The sequence below is a fragment of the Phocoena sinus genome, chromosome 3, assembly GCF_008692025.1.
Source record: "Phocoena sinus isolate mPhoSin1 chromosome 3, mPhoSin1.pri, whole genome shotgun sequence".
In the NCBI taxonomy this organism is placed as follows: Eukaryota; Metazoa; Chordata; class Mammalia; order Artiodactyla; family Phocoenidae; genus Phocoena; species Phocoena sinus.
Genome location: NC_045765.1, coordinates 70,825,514 through 70,847,391, shown reverse-complemented (window position 1 = coordinate 70,847,391; position 21,878 = coordinate 70,825,514). Strand labels below are relative to the sequence as shown.

Genomic DNA, 21,878 nt, shown 5'->3' with positions numbered 1-21,878 from the left:
TTCATTGGTCTTCTAAATAATGAAGAGGAGGGGCACGGATTTGAGGGGGCGCAGGTCGGCGGGCTCACTTTCTGAAAATTTCCGAGTCATGGCAGTGTGGTTGTGACCAAGCCGTCCGGGATCAGCTGGGTGAGCGGAAAGCGGCCTGGGGCGCCGGCTGTCCCGCCTAGGCAGCAGTGGTGCGCCCCGGGGTGGACTGCGCGGACCTCTGCCCCAACCTAGCCCCGCCGGCCTCCTGCAGATCGCGGTCGGAGCAAAGGCCCCGCCCCGCCTTGTGAGCCTGCAGGTAGGCTCTGGGGATGCTCGGACCCCCGCGACACTGCCCTTGAGAGCTTTTCGTGCCCTCCTGGACTGCCGGGCCCTCTGAGCGCCCCCTCTAACGTTAACCCACCTCCTCCATGCGAGTCCCCTAAGGCCTTTGGGCCCTGGGGTCCCGTCGCCTCCAGACCCACGTACCCTGGGGCCGCTGGGGGCGGACGGTGGTCCTCGAACCTGGCGGGTCAGGGAGACCGCACACGGGCATAGAGAGAGAGGTGGGCTCCGCTACAGTTCTGCTTCTCCCCTTGGCAAAGCGAGCCAAATCCCTGCCATGTGTCTCTGTACCCCTCTGGCGTCAGTTCTTCCGGACTAGGGTGGGCAGGAAAATGCACTTCGTGCCTCACTGACCCAGGTTTGAATCTGCCTCCATCACTCATTAATGGCGTGACCTCATGCAACATACCTAACTTCCTGAGCCTCAGTGTCCCCATCTGTAATATGGGGGTTAATGATAATGCTTTCTCCGCATGGTTGCTGGGCGGACTTGAAGCTTGTACCCGCACCTGGCCTGTCGAAAGCTCTCACAAACGGTCAGCTAGTTTTGTTAGGAAGGGAACTCCCGGGCTTCCCAGAGTGTGGGTGGCAAGAGGCCTCGGGAGCAGTTGCTGCAGCTAGCATCTCAAAATTCTGAGATTTTCAAGTGTGTTTGGGGGTCAGTTCAGGGAGGAGTTCTTCGGGACGGCCAGTTCTGGGGACCGAGCACTTGCAAGTAGCGGGTTTGCGCAAAACCAAGAAGGCAGTGGGGCCGCTGCCGCAGTGTCCGGTCTCCGAGCCTCGGTGCTGTCTTTCCGGGAGAACAGAGAAAGAGTGTGAGAAAGAGAGTATGCCTCTTCTGTGGTCCGACAGCTACTCTTCGGCAGCTCTGCGAGCAGCTTAATTGAAAGGGGCCTAGAACTTCACCCTGTCCTCCCATGGAGTTGTTCAAAGCCCAAGGAGACTGCGTAGTTAGCCTCGGGGTCCAAAGCACCGTGGGTTTTCCCTCGCGGTGTTTGCCTTAAACTTGGGTACTATCAATCTATCCAGGGATGACTGATGACCTTGTCACAGCGACGCCAGTCAAAATATTTTCGGTCCAGCTCTGTTCCAACCAGCACCGCGAAGCATCCTGAGTAAGACCCGGACAAAGTCTAAACAGCGCGTTTCCCAGGCTCAGACGAAATGAGCGGTGGGAAGACAAAAAGAAACAAGCAGAAATCAGGAAAGAATGGCTATTAATTGTTCGGAGTGGTAGGTGCTAAATGAATTGGTTTGTTTGGGGAAAGACAAATGTTATTTCTTCTCTTTGAGGTGTGGACAGAACTCCGGCGTTGGGAAAGCGCCCGAGCCGGTCAATTTCACACAGCGAGTCGGTGCCCTCCGCCCACCGACTTCTGTGAACGCCTTGAAGAACTGGGGGCGGGTGTCTAATTCCTTGATGTGAGACCACGCCTGGAAGGGCTGCCACGGTCCAAGGCGCCAGGAGTAGGTAAGGTGGGTGTGGGGCTGCGCTCGCACCCTACACCTCGGACGCCAGGTTTTGGGGAGAGGGAACTGTACATGACCCTTCGGGGCAGCCCCGGGCAGCCAAAGGCAAATAAGCCTCGTCTGTGTCCGGGAGCAGTTGTACCACCAGACGTAGCTCTGGATACTTGCCTTGTATGTCAAAAGGGAGAAGGAGCCAGCCCCCCAGCAAGACAACTCGAGAGTGGGTTGGCTCAGCGCTGGACGGTGTGAGACTCCATTGCAGCCGCCTTTCCAGCCCCGCGGCCAGGCCTGAGTCCCGCCAGGACCAGCGCCCTTTAGAGACCCTCGGTCTCACGCCTCCCAGCTCGCAAAGCCTGCCTCCTCCGCCGCCGGCTGAGGGTTTCATTCCAGCGCGCGCCCCGCCCCGCCCCCGACTCCCCCTTCACCCCCACCTCCGCCAAGATTTATGTGAGAGATTGCGTGGAGGGCTAGTCGACTCTGGCACCCAGCAGTACTCCCGAAAAAACGGAGCCCGGGAAAAGCGCAAACCCGCTGCGGGGACTCGGTCCTCTCGCCTGGCCGCGCGCGCCCGCCCGGATGCGGACACCAGAGCGCGTGCCGAGATGCGTTCCGGTTTCCGCGTTTCCACTGCTTTCAGGACCAGGGCGGTGAGCCGGCACCTAGAAAAGACATATCATGGGCAGAAAGAGACAACAGGCGAACGGGAGACGTCACGCCAAAAAAAAAAGTGGGGGGGTGGGAGGGAGGAGGAGGTTTTTGTGCAGGAGAGGCGCACGAGCTGTGTGTGGATACAGCCGAGTTAGAACTTCCTTCTCCCCTCTCCCCTCCCCTCCGTTCTTCTGGCCTGCCTCCCGCCTCCCCCCACCCCCCACCCCCATCGCGCTCTCTCTCTCTCTCTCTCTCTCTCTCCCTCCCTTCCTCCCTCTCCCTCTCTCTCTCTCTCTCTCCCCCCCCTCTTTCTCTCTCCCTCTCCCTCTCTCTCTCTCTCTCTCTCTCACACACACACACACACACACACACACACACACTTGTATTTTGTGCTGTCGTAAAACCCACGTGTCCAGCGGGGAGGCTGCCAGAGCGTGGAGCGGAGGAGCCGGGACGCGGCAGCGGCCGAGCGCAGCAGCCCGCCGCGGCTTCGGCGCCCGGGTCCGCCCGCACTCCCGCGTTCAGCGTAACTGTTCTCACGCCCTCCGCAGGCCTCTACATCCCTGGCTTGCGGTCCCGGAGGGTCCCGGGCGGGCGGATCTCTAGGGCTCTGCTCCCGCGCTGCCCAGGGGCATGTAACGTAGCCGGGGCGCACACTCTGCCGCACACTCACCAAGACGCACGCACGCACGCACCCGCCGGCGGCTCCGAGTTTTCAGGTAAGCGTGGCTTGTCTAGGGCTGAGGGTCTTGGACCCGGGCAATAGGAGGCTGGAGGTCCTGCGCTGGGGGCGGGGGGCGAGACTGTCCCGCCTCCTGGCGCCGGAGGCCAGCGCGGCTCAGGCGCTGCGCCACTCCAGTTCGGGTCGGCTCCGGGCGGCGGCAGAGGGTGGGGGCTGCGTCCTGCCGCCGAGTTCTGCTGGGAAGCGCCCTCTCTCCGGGCTTCAACAGTGCCGGGTGGGCGCTGGGCGCCTCGGGCTGGGAGGCAAGGCACGGTGCATACAGCTCCCCCCGCGCGGCGCTGCGGCTTCAGAGTAAACTTTGCGCCCCAGCCGAATTGGGAGGAGGGAGCCTCCGAACTGGGTTGCCGCTGGCGGAGCCAGGGACTCAAAACTCTCGTTCCAGTGTCTTGGCGGCGGTCTTCCCCGCCCCTCTCGCACCAGGCCCTGAGTCCGGCTCACGCGCACCCTCTTCTTTGCCCTCTGCCCCCAGTTTGAAGCGTCGGACATGCTGAAGCCCGGAGACCCCGGCGGCTCGGCATTCCTCAAAGTGGACCCAGCTTATCTGCAGCACTGGCAGCAACTCTTCCCGCACAGCGGCGGCGGCCCGCTCAAGGGCGGCGGTGCCGCGGGTCCCCTGGGCGCACCGCAGCCTCTCCAGCCGCCGCCCCCCCCGGAGCGCACTGAGCCCCAGCCGGACAGCCTGCGCCCGCGGCCCGCCTCGCTCTCCTCCGCCTCCTCCACTCCGGCTTCCTCCTCCACCTCGGCCTCCTCTGCCTCCTCCTGCGCCGCGGCGGCCGCCGCCGCCGCCGCCGCCGCGCTGGCCGGTCTCTCGGCCCTGCCCGTGGCGCAGCTGCCAGTGTTCGCGCCTCTGGCCGCCGCCGCCGTCGCCGCGGAGCCGCTGCCCTCCAAGGACCTGTGCCTCGGCACCGTCTCGGGCCCGGGGCCCTCCAAGTGCGGAGGCGGAGGCGGCGTCGGGGATGTCCGGGGCGCCCCGCGCTTCCGCTGCAGCGCAGAGGAGCTGGACTATTACCTGTACGGCCAGCAGCGCATGGAGATCATCCCGCTCAACCAGCACACCAGCGACCCCAACAACCGTACGTAGCAGCAGCCCGCGCGCTCTCTTTCGGGGCGCTGGCTCCGTCGAGCGCGGGCGCCGGTTCGGGAGGCAGGTCGAATGAGGGGGACACCGGCTTGTGGGCTTTCCAGGCCGCGGGCCCGCACCTCTCAGACCACTGTAACCAAAGTTTTATGGGTTAGAGAAGGAAGGAGAACGGTTGGGACGGCCGGGTGACATCTCTGGGTTACCTTTTCCCCCTCCTCCCATTCCCTGCTTCCCAGCTCCGAATCTTTAAGACCCGAGTTGCTCGCGGACCGGAGAGTACAGATCACAGCCCTCCCGCGGCGTACTTCGCCTCGTGCGGGGCGGGTACTAGCGGCGCGCGATGGGAGTGTCCGGGGACCGGCCCGGCCTGGCCTTAGAGGGGACAGGGCAGGGACTGTCAGCGGTCCTGGGGAGCGTGGATTCCAGAGCTAATTTCTCCTTCTCGCTATCTTACCTCTGGGGTTAACTGCGTCAGCTCATTTTCAGACCGCGGGGTTGTCGGGGGACCGGCCGGGAACTGCTTGCTGGCCCGGCCTCACTGGAGTAGGAGTTTTGGATGACACTGGGTCAGTCTCTCCCTGCAGGCAGGCATTATTCTTAGGTTTACTATTTATTTTAGAGAAGAAGGAAGAGAAAAAGAATGCCAGTTGCTTAGTGAGAAAACATTTCCGACTTCAGGGCAGGGTCGTTCCCTGCGGATCCCGCATTCTCCGTGCACCCTGCACCCTGCAAACGTTTACAGTCCGTAGCCACCACGCTTGTTGACTTAACGTATTTTTTTAAATGAGGGTAACAGTAATTTAGTATAAGAAGCTTGCTCTTCTTTTCCCGAAATAAATGACAAAATGCCTAAATTAACATCAATTTTCTTCTAGCTTCCGTTCCTGTATTCACAGTTTCAAACTCTTGATCCCAAGTGTAGTTCCATTTTCAGGTTTTGAACCAAAACTCTAAATGAAGGTCAAGGATGTGTCATTTATTTTTTATATCCAATTCTGTTCGGTAATTTCAGAAGTTATGTTATGTTTACACTTAATGTGTTGAGATAAATGCTAAGTATACTTCCAGAGACCCCAGGAGAGAACATTAAAGCAGGTCAAGAGTTAGGTTGAAAGCAATATGGGATTTGAAACAGCGCTCAGCTTCTTTCTTCGTCTCATTCCTTCATCTAGCTTCTGTATGAGGAAAGTTAATTGTAAATGTATATGATCATTCTATTTTGAACAAGTTCCTTCTTGCAGAATGTCTACTAATCCGTGAGCTTCTTAATTCATTGTAAAAGCAAAATAACTACAGGTTGTAGTTATTTAAAGGACTCCCAAATGTATTTCTTTGATTAAAAACACTGAGCATGACCCTAGTGATTGAGGTGTATTAATCTTTTCATAATGGTTGGAGATAATCGTTCTAATGGAGATAATTATTATTAGTAAAAAGAGTAGTTGTATTTACTTTTTTCCTTTCTAGAGTCTGAGGGTAAAGTATTTGGTTTAAAATGAGGGTTTCAACTCAGATTTGCTCTGCAGTTAAGAAAATTCCTATATTTCAGAGTTCCAGAAAATTTTATAAAACTATGTTGTCTTAATGGATTTCAAAAAATACTTATCTCCTACTGAATTTCTTGATTGTCTTTTTCAAAACAGTTCTTTAAAAATGTAAAATAAAAAAGATAAGAAATGCTTTCATAAAAGGTATTTCTTACCCCTAAGTGAAATGTAGTCACTGTGGACTGAGAGTGCTTCATCAAACTTGCAGTCTTTCTTCTGAATTAAATGAGCGCTGGAAAAGACACCAGCAGTGCACCCCAAAGCCCCGGCTGTGCACTGAGCTCCATGTGCTATTTACAGTGCAATCTTGAGGTTCAATACATTTTCACCAGAGAAAAACCTAGACTAATCAGAGAAAGAATTGGGACAGATTCCTAATTAATATGTGACTATTGAACCAGTTTATTGTCTAGCTACCCTTTTTCGTGGCTGGAGGAAATGAATTATGATTTATTCAAATTATTCCTGTTGTGTTAATCTTCTGCTATCTCCTTTTGAGTCGACTGGACTGCTTCAGTGTGCAAAGTGCAGGGGCAAGGACAGGAGAGAAAGGAAGTCAGATTGTCTCATTAGAGAATGAGACAATTGTCTCATTCTCTAATGAGACATTTCACACTTCACATTGCTGTCTAATTAAAGGGCAACTGAGAAAGAAAATAGAAAGCTGAGGTAGCTCTCCATGTAATGCTGGGAGACTAGGTCTGCCATGCTTCCAGGAACTTCTCTGGGCAAGAGTAGGCATTCATTTGAAACCATGAGATGTGTTTTACAAAGATGAAGTGAGAAGCGATTGAGTTTAATCTAACTAGGGGATCAGAACAACTCAGAAATGCAAGCAGTGCGAAACTGTTTTTTCCCTTGGCAGGGAAAGTTGATATATCGCTTGAAAGATGGTGAATAACAGCTTCTCCCCGCTCCCAGGTTGTATGTGGGTCGGGGGTGGGGTGAGAGGCGGGCAGAAGGGAGGCACCTATTATCAGGCACAGATCATCCTAGTTTTCCTTTTAGTCTGTTGCCCTTTCCCTCTAAAAGAATTCTGTGAAGTGACCACTCAGCATTGCTTCGTTTTATTACTTTGTATTTAAAAACGTATTGAGTCGTATTCTCTTTTTCTTACAAGGCGAAGAAAGGGGCCTCCGTACTTCTCCTTTTAGAAGAGTAACTTTTTGCCTGGGATCAGCAACCCAGTAACACCTGTGACTCAGTATCACCTTCACCTTGAAACTTTATTGCCACCTATGGCAAATGCCACAGTGAAGGGTGTTGTAGCTCTCTGTCACACATAAAAAGATTTAAAACCAGCAGAAACTATACCAGCTGGCCCGGGTGAGCTCTTCCGTGTATGAAGTTATATTCTATGATTGAAGTACCCTTTCCACTGAGGCTCTCAATGCTTGCTTAGTTGCCTCTTTTTTCATCTCTAAAGTCAGGTGGAGCTTGTGTAATGCAAATGGGGGATGGGGACCTTTCTTCCTCCTGTATTACTGCCCTCATTTGCTGCCGGTATGCCTGAAGCCATTGATTCCGTCAGGCTCCGTTGCGGTGGCCTCTTCTCGGGTTCCGGGGGCTGTGCGTTGTTTGAGACCCTGTCACTACGCTTGGAAGGTATTGAGCAGCGGCCAAGGGGAGCGCCGGACGTTTGTGTTTGTTCGGAGACAGCCGGCCGAGCCAGTTAGCTTTTCATCCCCCACCCCCCCCCCCCCTTTTTTTTTTTTGGTTAAGACATTCCTCCCTCGTATCTGGGAGAGAGCAGGGGACTAATTCCGCCTGGGGTCTCTCTGCGGAGAATTGAGTCGGGGCAGTCCGCAACTTCCCCAGCTGGAGGTCTCTATCTCCTCCGTATTTCGGGGAGCCCTGCTGCGCAGGGAACAGCACCGGCGTGTGCGCAGGTGTTGGAGTTGGGCCCGAGGCCCCCCTGTTGGTGGTGTCATCCTTTCCAAGGGTTTGAGGAGAGATATTGGGGAGAGAAGGAAATCTGGGGTTTGTTTGGTTGAGAGGTCAGGGGAAGAGAGGAAAGGAGGGCGAGTGTTTACTGACCCTCCCTAATCTCTTCCCACCCAGTTGGAAAACGCAGGTCCTGTTTGGGAAGCTCCCGAGTCCAGTAACCCACCAGTGGGATTCTCCTGACGCCAAGGCACAGTCGCTGCGCTACTCCCCGCTGTCAATGGCCAGCAAGCGACTTAGATTTCAGACCTGGTCTCCGGTGGGAGGGAGGCTCGGCGTCACTGTGTGGGCTTTTGTGTTGTTCTCTTTTTCTTTTTCTCTTTGCTCTCTTTTTGTGCGCACGCCCAGCCCCATCCCGTAACACACATAATTTAGCTATTTTACATCATTCGTTATCTAGCGCCCTGAAACTGAACATAGAGCCATATATTAGATTGAGGTTAGAAGAGGTGGTGACTGTTTATTTAAGGTGATAAAACGGTTCATCAGCAGTAATCTCCATCGATATGTGCCACCAGAAGATGAAGGATGAGGGGACAAGCCACAATTAATTGCCCTATAGTTTTGTAGGAGAGAGTGGAGCCAGCCCAGACCCGCTTCGATCTCCTCTCGCGCCTCCTATTCATCATCTCCGCAATGTATATGGCGGCCTCGCAGGGGCAGGGGCCGGCGAGGTTTATCTCGGCGCAATATTCTCTCACCCTCACACACTGGCGCTGCCATTTAATTTATTAATACAGTCATCAGGAGACAAATAAAACCCACATTTCCTCCCTCTTTCTTTCTCTCCCCCTTTTGTCTCTCCCTCTTGGTCCCAGGGCCAAGCCGGCAGCCAGGCCGAGCAGGGAAAGCCCAGCGCGTAGGGAAGCCTTAAACTCTTCTAGAGAGAGGCTCCCAGAAGGTTCCTGGGAGCTGGGCCGCCCCGCGGGGGCAAGACCACAATCGGTTCCCCTAGCGGGCCTGCCTCGCCTCTAGACCTGCTCCTAGACCCGCTCCTGGGAGCCTAGAAGACCCCTTCCCGCTGGCAGGAAATGGGCAAGGCCTTCAACATACAGCTTAAGTGCTGGGGGGCCTGGCGCCCACCCCGTGCACGGTCCACCGCCATCCCAGCCAGCCAGTGGCTTGGCGCGGGGAGGGCTAAGCAGGGAGTGCGGGCTGGAGGGGGACGTGGAACTCTGGTGCGAGAGACTCCCAGCCACAGCGCTCCGCCTGCCCTCGGCCCCGTCGGCCAGCGCCCTCGGCGACCCCAAGGCCCAGTGCCCCCGCCACGAAGCACGCGGAGCTGCCAGCAGGCGGCACTCCCGGGGCCGCGTCGCCGTCACCGGGCGGCGATCGATGGGCGCCGGCCCCCACCCGGCTCGGCCTGTGGGACAGAGGGCCGCGACCTCGGCGGCGGTCGCAGAGAATTTATAGCCGGGCGGTTACCGCCGCCCAGGCGGGGAGACAGGCTTTTCAGCTGCTCCTCGGTTGCCTTCCCGGAGGATACGTGAGGGCAGGCGAAAGCGGCGGAGAGGCTTTGGGGAGCGAAGGCCCAGCGCGTCAGGCGCGTCCCGAGGGTCCCCGCTCCGCCTGCGCCCACGCGCTCCTGCCCACCTCTCCAGAAGGCAAAAGAGCCCTGAGACGTTTTATATTTCGCCTTTCCTAGAACGAGAAATGAGATACCTGAGAACTCTGGCTTGCTTTGCCCCCTTTACCTTAAAATAGATCCATTTTCAATTACACAAGTCGCACGTGCCCTTGTAAAAACATTCGAACAATACAGAAGGATAAGGCGGGAAGAGTGAGAGTCTGGTCTTCACTCCACTTGGCCTGGCCTTCTGAAGCCAGTGGGTGAACTAGTCAATAACTTAATGATACCTCCTTCTCTTACTCAGAGACCCATAAACAAGAGTATTAGCAGATCTATTCAAGAGAGAGAAGAGACCATGATCTCTTACATTCCCTAATGCTAAAATGGCATTTCGAAGTATCTTGCTTGGGGAATATAATATCTCTCACAGATGTAGACAACATTTTATGAATAATAATTACGAAGTTGTGAAAAAACTTACCCTGATTTTAAGAGAAAATAGGAACATTTATTTGCCTCTTCTTTATGAATACAAATAGATGTACTATGTATTGTTTGGCCTGGAATGCTGTATCATGTATATAATACATACGTATTTTTTATGTGTAGTTTAAGCATCTAGCCCACTTTTTTCCTCAGATCTTTTCATGTAGGTGTTAGTGGCTTGCTGTCTAGAAAACACTCTGCTAGAATGTTTGTCCACTTGGGCCACATTTGTCAACCCCAGCTAATCAGTTACTTGTTTTAGTCGTCCTCAGGCTCCTTTGGGACTCCGAGACATAAGTCAGAAGCCACATGTTTTCAGTGGCAGAAGTTTTGTATTAAGAAACAGTAACGTTAGGATATAACATGTATTTTGACATAGCCTTTCAGGTAGAGTATTTTGAAATAGCATGAAATGGTTTATAAATGAAGAAAACCTATACTGGATGGACTAATGATGGTGGGTTGGCCTTGCCTACCCTGCAGGTGTTCTACATATTGGGAGAGCCTCAGCTTGTCACTCTGCGGAATGCTGCTATTAAATATTTCAATACTTCATGGAGACAAATGAAATTTAATAAGTTGAAGAAGTACTTTAGAGGACTTCTTAGAGAAAGGACTAGCCATACTCTATCGTGTATAACAAATAACAGGAGTGTGCTTGTTGTCTGTGTGGGTGGTGGCCGGAGTTGGCACCTTTCCTCATTTTATTGCTGATGTAGTGGGTGTGACGTTACAGGTTGTGGAGATCTTGTAAGTTGACAGAATCTCTGGTATGGACTGTTAGGGAGGAAATACCAATGCTCTTTCTTCTCACCCTTTGTTTCACTGAGCCAACCAGAAAGGGAAAGTCTGTTAACTCCCTGGGGTGATTTATTTTTATTTTTATGGGCATATTGCCTTTGCTTATTGTCATTTGTTTTAAGCTAGTTTTGCTAAGGCGCTGAAAGCTCATTTCTGAAGTTAGGCACTGAAATTCAAAATTGTGGACATTATCTACTTACTTTTCAAATCATCCTCTTACATTAACCTCCCCAAACCCAAGAGTGTGGGAAAAAGAGAGAAATCTCTTTAGTTCAATCATGCTACAACAGTTTTGCAGCCCCCAAATCGTGACTTCAGTGAAATATTTCAATTATATTAATTGAGTTATGAGTTTGGATATAAAATTCTCCTAGTTTTCATTAATCTTAGATCTCTAGGTTTGGAGGCTTTGGAGTCAGGCAGACCTGATTGTGAATCCTTCTCAGCCACTTTCTAGTTTCTGATCCTTGGTCAAGTTCCATTGCTCACGAAGCCTCAGTTGCCTCATCTACAAAATGGAAATGGTGATATTTAGATAATACGGTGGTCGTTTGGTTGAAGGTAGGTGTCTGGCACATAGTAGGCACTTGGTAATTGTGAGTTTTTATTGTCTTTCCTTCTATCCCCCCTTTATCTTAAGGTTTTTGTTTTCACAATCAGAAGCTTGAGAGGGTGTGTGAAGTGTCTGCATTCTGGAGGAGTGGACTTACGGTGAGACTGCCTCCTTCCATCTAGCCCTAGGGTCAAAAGCAGAGCCTGGCACAGTTTTGACATTAGTTTGTCTTGCTGAAAGAGGGGTCCTTTGTGTGATGGAGGTCCAGGAGGCATGGCCACTTCACTACCTGCAGAAACAGGTTGCTACTTTTCACTTGAGAGGCCTGGGGACACCCTCAAGAGTGAGGTCAAAGGTCCTCTCATTCCCTGGGCTCTTTTGGGGGAAGTGGAGGAGTAGCTGCCGGAGGGGAAGGCGCCGTGGGCTGGAGCCCTTCTTCACTGCAATAGGATACCTAGTCAACCTTCAGTTTGCGGTGAAGCGAATGGCAAAATGGTATCGTACACCATGCTGGGTTGCGATTAGGTGTTCCTCGAAGGTTCCTCAGTGACTCACTTTTCACAAGTTCTTTGGGCATTTCAATTGTTCAAGCACGGATAGGGCACACCCAGGGCGACCCACCAGGACTAGCTGTGACCAAGGCTGGGCGCAGGAGCCCAGAGGGGGACCCGCCGCCTAGCGCTGGCGCATCCGCTGGTGCCCAGCTCTTGCCATCTCCGTCAGTCGGGGCTCGCCCGATATCAGGCCCAGTGCCACAGGACTCTGTTGCGCAGGGGCGCCGTGGCTCCCCAGGGAAGCTGGGCCAGGGAGGCCGGTTTCGCCGGCGGGCGCCGAGGCCGCCTCCCAGAGGCCGGTCCGCCAGGCCAGGGCGCAGACACGGCGGCTCCGCCAGGCCCATTAATAACCCGGAGGGCGCTGCGATCAGACAGCATGGTCGCCGCGGGCCTGCTTCCCGCGGCTGCTTGACCTGTTCCTGACCAGTTTGAGTCGAGGGACACTGGGGGTCCACGGCCGGCCGCCCCAGAGGGTGGGGGTCCCCGGCCGGCCGCCCCAGAGGGTGGGGGTCCCCTCGCGCGCCGGCTCCTCTGAGGAACATAGGAGAGAGTAGGCTTTACTACAGCTCTCAATTTATAACGCAAAATAATTGCATTTAGCCTCGGGCTCAACCGTCTGGGCAGGATTTGGGGCCCTCTCCATTGAACCTTTATCCTCATCATTAAAGACCCATTATCTTGATCGTTAAATTTGCTGTTGGTTTTTTTGGGGGCGGGCTTCCGGGAAGAGCTTGCACGCAAGCACAGGGCACCCCAAACCCGACAGAACAGCACCCCCTTTCCCTACCCATCCCCACCTGGCCGGAGTGCCCGGAGCGGGCGCTTCCGGGGCGTTCGAGAGACCCTAGCGCCAGTGCGCCCTCTGTGGCCGGGGTCTAGAACTGAGGCTCCGCGGGGCCAAGGCTGGCTCCGCCCACTTGCGTGGACGTTCTCGCGGGAGGGGAGCGTGGGTCGAGGAGTGGGGATGGCGTGCAGCGCCGGACCGGTCGCCCATCTGCTGTGGTGATTTTGAAAGTCTCTTCTATAACTGTAAAGAAAGGAAAACCAGACATACCCTGGCGACCAAGGTAGAATCTCTCCGAGATATCAGGTTGGTCGAGAGACCGCCTTTTCTCTTGGTACAACGATAAATACACTTTGAAACACCACTGAGAGAGAAAACCCGAGGGAACAGGGGAGAGGGTCAGAGGGAGCTAGAGGCAGAGGGGAAGAGGGAGAGAAAGGGGCAGAGGCCGGGGAGAAAAGCCGAGAGCCATCGGTTCCTTGGAGACGACAACGCCGTCCGCACCCAACTCGGGAAGCTTTTGGAGGCGCCCGGGGCCTCGACCCTGTGCCAGATGGATTTGGGTGCGACGAATTCCAAGGGAGCGCGTCGGGTCACCTCTCCCCCTGCTCCCAGTGGCCTCGGCGCCCTCCGGCGTCATTTCCCTCGCAGGTGGCTCACCCGGGCGGGGATGCTGTTGGCACGGGGTTTACCCGGGGTTAACCCTCTCCCTTTCCTCCCTCCCTCTCGCGTGTCTCCGGCAGGTTGCGACATGTGCGCAGACAACCGCAACGGCGAGTGCCCCATGCACGGGCCGCTGCACTCGCTGCGCCGGCTCGTGGGTACCAGCAGCGCCGCGGCCGCCGCGCCCCCTCCGGAGCTGCCCGAGTGGCTTCGGGACTTGCCACGGGAGGTGTGTCTGTGCACCAGCACCGTGCCCGGCCTGGCCTACGGCATCTGCGCGGCGCAGAGGATCCAGCAGGGCACCTGGATTGGGCCCTTCCAGGGCGTGCTCCTGCCGCCGGAGAAGGTGCAGGCCGGCGCCGTGAGGAACACGCAGCATCTCTGGGAGGTAAGTGGGCCGCCACCGAGAACCTTGCCACTCAGCTGGAGCTTTGGCCGGCAAAGAGCCGCCCTTGTTCCCCAGAGGGTAGTGGAGGCTCGATTTCTCTGGTCACGCAGATGCCTGGTATTTGCAGCACCTGCAGTGAAGAGGTGCAGAGCCAGGCCCAGCACTACAGCAACCCAGCCAGGAAGACAGGGCTTACAGGTTTCTGAAGATGGAATCACCATAACAAGCTTCCATTCTAGCTGTGATAGATTTGACTGTTGTCTCCCTTGATCTTGAGAAAAAGAGAAACACCTGAGGAGATAGAACAGAGGAGGCTGGGCATTGGGATGTGAGCTAGGTGAATTTTGTGTCCTATTTTAAGCTCTTCCAACATGTTGTTTTTGTTTTTGCCCACTGGGCAAGAAGGAACATAAGCATAAACAGGAGGAAGGAGAGTCAGGTTCATTTTCTCAGATAAAAACAATTTGGTAAACGCTGAATGTGAGAGACTGTAACATGTTTCACAACTTTCAAAGTGCCCAAAGTAAAGCAAAATCATACTGTGAATCAGATACCACAAATTCTACTTCTCTGACAAAGTACAGTTATTCAGTCTTCAACAAGGTACTGTAGGAAAACTCTGGGCAGTTTGGTATAACCCAATTGATAGTACTTCAATGGTACAATTTTACCTGATGCTATTACTTAAAAGTCAGCAACGTATCTGAAAACTATTAACCTGAGATTTGCCTCACATCTTCATGGTTGATTATTGAGGTCCATTCCGGAAGAGACAGACCCTTAATGTAGGTTTCCCCCACAACAATTTTAGATACTCCCACCATGGAGAGTTATTTATGAAAATAAAGTGCCAGAAGTCTTACTCTTAAGCAGTATGTACATCTGACAGGCCAGGCAATATAATGGAGTGGGATTTGCCAAAAGACAAACTTTTTTAAATGCCAGGGGCCAAGTTGGCATGGACCTTAAGGCTCCATTAATGGCTCATTTTTGCAATAGCTTGCCCCCCACTCTTGGCTCAGTAGCCTGCAAGATGATCATTTTTCACTGCAAGTTGCCTTATAGTCACTAACTCATGCAATTCAATAATCCACTCAGATTTTGCTGAGCACCCACTCTGGCCAGCACTATAACTTGGTCTCCAGAATGCTTGTATGACTGTTGGCAGTGGGTACTAAGGCCTGTGTCTGCAGAGCTGCCTTTGATTAAAGGGGAGGAACTAAATCTATGAGCTCATAGCCAAGCAGCCCAAGATGACCACATGGTGGCCACTGGACTGTGTACCCTACAGTTATCCACTGGTGCACTGCACTGTGCCCAGGCTCCCAGGTTCCATTTCACGCCTAAACTATTGTGAAATTATTACTGGAAAACAATTATACATTTTTAATCTTTCAGAATAGAATTCTTGAATGAGGAAAAATGAGGCATATTTATGTTACCAAATAGTTCCTTTTTTTTTTTTAAACAAATTTTATATAGGGAAATGGGGCAGGAGAAAATGGTCAATACATTGAGTCAAGTTAGACTTTAGAGCTTTTAGATAGGAAAAACTGACATGTGGGAAATAAAGCATCTGGTTTTGAAATATTTTCTAGTTGGTTTTTGTTTTTGACTAATTAGTTGTTACCTCCACTGTGGTTTCAAGTTTATAAAACAATTCCAGTCACTTTTCTTGTTCCAGTGGTATTATTAGGAACTCTATACCATACAGTTAAAGATCTGCCAGTACTTTTCTGAGGAAATCGTAAAGCAATTGCTTAGTGGTACAGATTTGTTCTATCTGAAAATGTTAAAACTGAGCACTATTACATTGCCCTCTGATGCCTTGGGTTTAGTGCCTGTCTATTTTTAGAGTGCCAGGGGACAAAGCCACAAATATGAAAAAAATCCCATAGCTTATTGTGGTTGTTGGTTTTTGTTTTCCTAAAAGGCTTTGAATGATTGGGATGTTGGCAGGAGACCACTACAGATAGAATATGATGATGTATAGCAATACTGAAAACTGTGGAGCCTTTTTTCTGCACCTTTACTTGTACTTGATGAAGTTAAAATTCTGTTGTAGCAAAGAGACTGGGAAATTTAATTAGTTTGTTGTTGTTGATGATACTTCGGTGGATATAAAGTGAGTTTTACCTGCTGTTTAGGGTATGTGAGTTGAGTGTGTAGGGGGGTGGTACATAGACTTGGTTCTGTGTTACAAAAAAAGACTTGCTGAGTTTATGCTTGAATGATCTACTTCTAAAAAGGACATAATCTGTTTATTTTTATCATCTGTAAGAATAGTTACAAATAACGTGCATTTAGGGGATTGAAGGGATATTAAAACTGAGGCCATGTAATATGTATCAGACTCCTGGGAGATCATATAAATGTGACCGACCAGGGTCAGGTAACTTAGTGCCAATGTCCATGTGTAAGATAAAATACTTATTTAATAGGTTTCAGAGTTTTACTAGTATAATTATTTTTAAGATATGAAGTGTAAGTTTATTTTTAATTTTTAAGCATTATAATTTATTATTTTTATAAAATGTGACCATTTGAATTGTTATATTTATAACAGAAAATTCTAAATGTGGGATTGTTCCTCAGATTTTAGTCTTTCAAATCTAAATTTTATTGTGAAAAATTTTAATTATTATATTTTTTATATTAGAAAGAATCAGTAATTGGAATACACTGTAGGTCTATAGGAAACTTTTGGCAATAATTGTTTAATGATTCATGTAATAATTATCCATTTTGAAAACATACTTTTAAAAATATCTTCCAGACTATCAGATCGACATAAAGCAGATCTTGAAAAAATTAAAAGCAATCGATCATTACTATTTCATTTTAAAAGTCAACTGGAATCGTTTCTCTTTCTCACATGTTCTTTCAAGTCACTTGCAGGTGAAGAAATGTCTTTATATTTAGAGTTCAATACTCAGGTCCTGATGGATCTTACCAAGGTTACTTATTTTTATTTCAGTACAATAAATGGATTGCTAGTCACTGTTTCCAAGTAGATGATGGATTTTTGTTTCAGTTTACAGTTCATTGTTTTTAGTAAGGTTGTACTTCATTATACACATGAAGGCTTATTACAGAAACAATCAGATTCACTTTAGTTACTCCTTTTGTTGAAGCATTAAAGGCTCTTTTTGTTTTTTGTAGAAAAATGACTTTTTAAATATTTAACATATATCATTTACGAAGAGCTTGTTTGATTGGTTTGTAAGTGTGCTATCATCTTTTAGTTATTTTCTTTATGTATAATCCTGGTTCATAAAAATACAATTTAAAGAAAGTTTAATATCATGCTACTACCTTCATTATGTTTTGACTCTTTTGGGTATTTGTAGTTTAAGGAGGTTAACAAGCTAAAAGCCAAATTATTAGTCCTCTTTTGGGCCAATTTCTTTTAGAATCAGAATTTTAATGTGTTTTACAAAAAAATAATAAGTTCAGATACTTTAAAACAGAAATGTTACGGGATGGATTAAACAATCACTTGCCTTGCTTATATACCTGTATTCCAGCAAGACTTGGATGCATGATATATTTCTAGCTATTTGGCCATGACGGGAAAGATCTTTCTGAATGTTTTGCAAAGAAAGCATAGTCTTTCTCAGCAATTAGGTCTTATTGATGAGAGTGAGATAATTTTGTCCTAATGTGTTTTCTAATAAAGAAGTGAAAAGGCACATTTGATTCCAACATTTATGAAAACATTATCTCAATTATTAATGTGCCCCTTTTCCCTTGAGATAAATTAATCTAGTCGTACATGGTTTCCCCTTTCTGCTTAACATCAGAATTTAATACGACTGGACCTGAGGAATGTACATGGTGTATACTTTAAATTCTACTGGAAGAAAATACGGAAATTTAAAATTAAGTTACAGTTTAAGATAGCCTAGAATTACTCAAGCCTTTCAACTCAAAGTCTGATTTGACAAGAAATTTTACCAACATTGACAAAATAAATTGCACTTATTTTCACCCTAGAAAAGTTTTTCTGTTAATTGAAATAATGCAGTAACTTGTTAGGATTACAGTCAAGGTACTAATTTTACAGAATTTCTCTTTGTCTGAGTAAAATTTGAGTGTCTCATTTTCAATTGCACTACGTAGAAAGCTTCATTATTTTTCTTCAGAAAATCAAGGGGTATAACATAATGTGGTCCTTTTTGTGGTTTGATTTTGTGCCATAATATTTTAGATTTAATAAGAGTTTTACTTTGAAGCAAATGGCCTATTTTTCATCATTACTATTTAGCTTAGGTCAAAAGACATTAATGAAAACCAATTTTAAAAATACATTACATGCTGCTAAATGTTTATATTTCAAAGCCATCACAGGTAATTGGTACTAGAAGGAAATGAATTGATTTCATATTTTAACTGTATTATGTATGTTTCCATAAGCGACCCAAATCCATCTATAGTACTGTACCCATTTGTATATATTTAGATGTTGAAAAAAATCACTTGAAAATAATAATTTTAAATTCAATAAAAATCATTTTTAAATTCAATTAAAATCACTTAAAAATTGTTCCAGTGATCGTGCTGTAACTGTATACTCCATATTTTGCTTTATAGACCTGGGCTCATTTTGGCCTTATTCACCAAAACACCAGGGTACAGAATTATGTGGCTGTCACAGCTATATTGAAGTAAAAATTGTGTTTCTTAGCAATTTATCATTTAATATAGCAGAGTGCTTGTCATTTTAGTTTTGAATATATCAACTCCATGAAATCAAAGTAATGTCTCCTTCAAAATAAACCATAGTCCAGTTACTATTATGTTTTTAATTATGCAGAGTAACAGCTGGTGCATCTCTTTGGCTTTGCCTCATTTGATTTGAAGATATCTTTTATAGTGGTGCCCATTTGATCGAGTGTGAGCATTTTGTAGTTTTACATAAACTGTAAAACCATCTGCCGCCTCTTGAAATGGTTTCCAGAATTGTGTTAAAAATCAAAACTTAGTACTTAAAGTTGGCTTTGAAAAGGTCCATTTAAAGTCCTGGTCCTCTTGGTTTATGTACCAAATGCCACCCTTGGTTTTCGAAGTCCAAAAATGACTCTGCTTTAAAAAAAATTATAACAGCCATTTGGAAATTCTCATGTTAGTGAAGTTTAATCCAAATATGCATGTGACACTACCGTGTTTTAGTTGCAAGTACTTTATAAAGAATGATGTGTTCTGTATCTGCAGGACTATTTTTCTCATTGGTCAGTGCAGTTTATCTATTGTTTACAGATTGCTTCTTTTGATAGCATTTTGTCCATGTGAAGAAAGTAATTCACAAGTATTTCCTGGTCCATAACTGCCTATTTTCTTACATTGTATAATTTTTTTCCTTTTTCCACACTGCCTTAAAAATAGGGTATGGAAATTAAAATCAGAATTGCAGAGGTTACTGGACAGATGAAATCTGCTGTCTCCAATCACTGCGTGGCAGCAAGTGATCTGATGAAAATGTGATTTTGGTAACACTGGGTCAGAGAAACCTGCAGGGGAGCCTTTTAATTTCACTGTCAATTAAGGCAGTTTTAATTATTCAAGGAAATCTACTGTTACCCAGAAACCACGTGTAGTTGTTGTATAATATTATGAGTTTTAAACGTTTTTGGTTGAATACGGAAAACTGCCTATTACTCAGCTGAGGAATCACGTCCACAGTATCAAAATCCTCTTTTCTCAGAGGGTGGATGTGATACATTGGTGTTTGGCTTTTCTAAAAAGTGCTGTGCATGGGACCACTATGAAACTGCCTTGCTCTCCTTTTTTCTTTTTTAGAATCATATATACTCCACAATTTCATGAGTTCAGACATTCCTTGTGTATTTACACAAGAAATACAGACTCCGGTATAACTACTTAGCATAAAAGCCAGAGCAGCCAGAACAGCGTATACTTTTCCTTGTAAGCATTTGCCACCTCGCTCAGATAAGTTACAGAATTCCATTATCCAAATTGTTACACATGTGTGACAGAGGTTGACCTTTTGTCATGTCAATCCTTTTTGTGTAGGCCCCAGGCTCCAGCCTAATGGCTCAAACCCTGATTTACTCACTGTAATAAGGGCAGGAGGTCGAGCAATTGTCAGGCTGCCTGTTCGTACTCTTCTTGGAGCCTGGTTGAAGGCTGTTAACACAAAGCTTTTCAAAGTGAATTTACAACCAGCACCACTGACAGAGGCCAATCAGTGCACCATAAATGTCAGGTTAGTGAGATTGAGCAGTAAGTAAAGTACTGACAGCACACTATTGGCTGGAATCAATTGGCCAAGTTTTAACTGAGAAGAGCAATCTCTGTGTGGTGGACTTAGGGAAGGAGCAAAGTGTGCAGTCTGGGTTTCCAGGTGGAGTCTGTAGATTTACCTGTAAGGGTTGGGATGTCACCCATTTGCTGCGGTGCATCCGGCATCATCGTGTCGATATGCTTCACGATTTGGGAGTTCAGAGCGGCAGAGCCTGCTGATTCTGAGTTGGGTGGTAAAAAATGCCCCTAGCATTAGACAGGAGAGAGAGAAAAAAAAAACTATTAAAATATGGGGCTGTCCGAACTGGGAGACACATCCAGTGCGTTACAGTTCAGTGAAAGGTAATTTGTTTAAGTTGCAGAACTGTAACAGGGCTTTCTACCAAGGCAGAGAGACAGATAAGCCCGTTCTTTTGCTCTTCCTGGGGCTCAGCAGGGTGAAACTTTCATGGAAGTCACTAATGACTGATTATGGGTTGAGGGTCTGAAGGTTTCCCCACCAGACAAATGTTTTTATCATTTTGTGTAATGACAGCCTGGACAACAATTCATTTAACTCTGAAGGCATCAGCATTAAAATGGAGGAATCCATTAAAATGCTGTATGCAAGGATTTATAAATTAGGCAATTTCCTTGATTATTGCAGTCATTTACAAAATTGATTGTTCCAGTGTGGTATAGACAGATTTCAGCAACGATCATTGACAACAAGCACATTCTGATATCTATAGCTACTGGTCACTAAACCAGGTCAGTATTCCTCACCCCCCTTCTGTTCTTGGTCTCAAGGTCAGGCAGACTGATTTCAAATAAGCTTATAATTATGAAGTTTCATTTGTCTTCAGAGGAGACTAACCTAGACTGTGAGGGTAGGTGTGGGTTGCTCTTAAAGGTTGTAGCATTCTATTTACAATAGCCAGGACATGGAAGCAACCTAAGTGTCCATTGACAGATGAATGGATAAAGAAGATGTGGCACATATATACGAAGGAATATTACTCAGCCATAAAAAGAAACGAAATTGAGTTATTTGTAGTGAGGTGGATGGACCTAGAGTCTGTCATACAGTGTGAAGTAAGTCAGAAAAAGAAAAACAAATACTGTATGCTAACATATATATATGGAATCTAAAAAAAAAAAAAAGATCATGAAGAACCTGGGGGCAAGACGGGAATAAAGACGCAGACCTACTAGAGAATGGACTTGAGGACATGGGGAGGGGGAGGGGGAGGCGGGGACAAAGTGAGAGAGTGGTAGTGTATATATGGACATATATACACTACCAAATGTAAAAGAGATAGATAGTGGGAAGCAGCTGCATAGCACAGGGAGATCAGCTTGCTGCTTTGTGACCACCTAGACGGGTGGGATAAGGAGAGTGGGAGGGAGGGAGATGCAAGAGGGAAGAGATACGGGGATATATGTGTATGTATAACTGATTCACTTTATTATAAAGCAGAAACTAACACACCATTGTAAAGCAATTATACTCCAATAAAAATGTTAAGAAAAAAAAGGTTGGAGCATTGTTTTTATATTTTAATCATACTTTGTGGGGAGGGTATTGATGATCCCCATATGCTTCAGATCAGTAGCACAGATTTTGAGATGTTTCCAACTTAAAAGGAAATAATTTTTGCAAATTGCATCTGTAAATATTTGTTTGATTGAAGATCTAAAAGTCAATAATGTGTTTTATTTGTTGGTCCTTAGAGTTCTAATTACCCAATAGATACATCAGAGAGTCACTGGATTTAAGTCAATTAATTCTGGAAAGCCTAATAAAGACATTGTTACAAGTGTGAAATGCTCAAAATGCTGCAGATTTTCCTATATAAGAATGCACACAAGTTCACTTGGTGTTTAATCATTAACCACAAACCACAAGTTGTCTTTATTTCCTGAAATATCAGAGATGGGCATGCCAGATGTGTTTGCAGAGCTCTATCCAGTGAAAGCTGGCCGTGCAGTTTATGCTTAGTACAGAATAACTAACTTTAGACATTTGTTTTCAATCATCATTTTGTTTTTAATCATAATTTTCCCCTTTTGGAAATCTAACACAAACTGT

At 47.8% G+C, this 21,878-nt stretch overlaps 1 protein-coding gene across 1 annotated transcript in view; it reads left to right on the top strand.

Moving 5' to 3' along the window:
• The first annotated feature begins 2,856 nt into the window (after positions 1-2,856).
• PRDM6 (PR/SET domain 6) overlaps positions 2,857-21,878 on the top strand; it is a 99,707-nt gene continuing 80,685 nt past the window's right edge. The window contains exons 1-3 of the mRNA XM_032627679.1: positions 2,857-3,149; positions 3,642-4,245; positions 13,236-13,543. Coding sequence (XP_032483570.1) covers positions 3,657-4,245; positions 13,236-13,543 — 897 coding nt within the window. The 5' untranslated portion in view covers positions 2,857-3,149; positions 3,642-3,656. The remainder of the gene's footprint in view (positions 3,150-3,641; positions 4,246-13,235; positions 13,544-21,878) is intronic.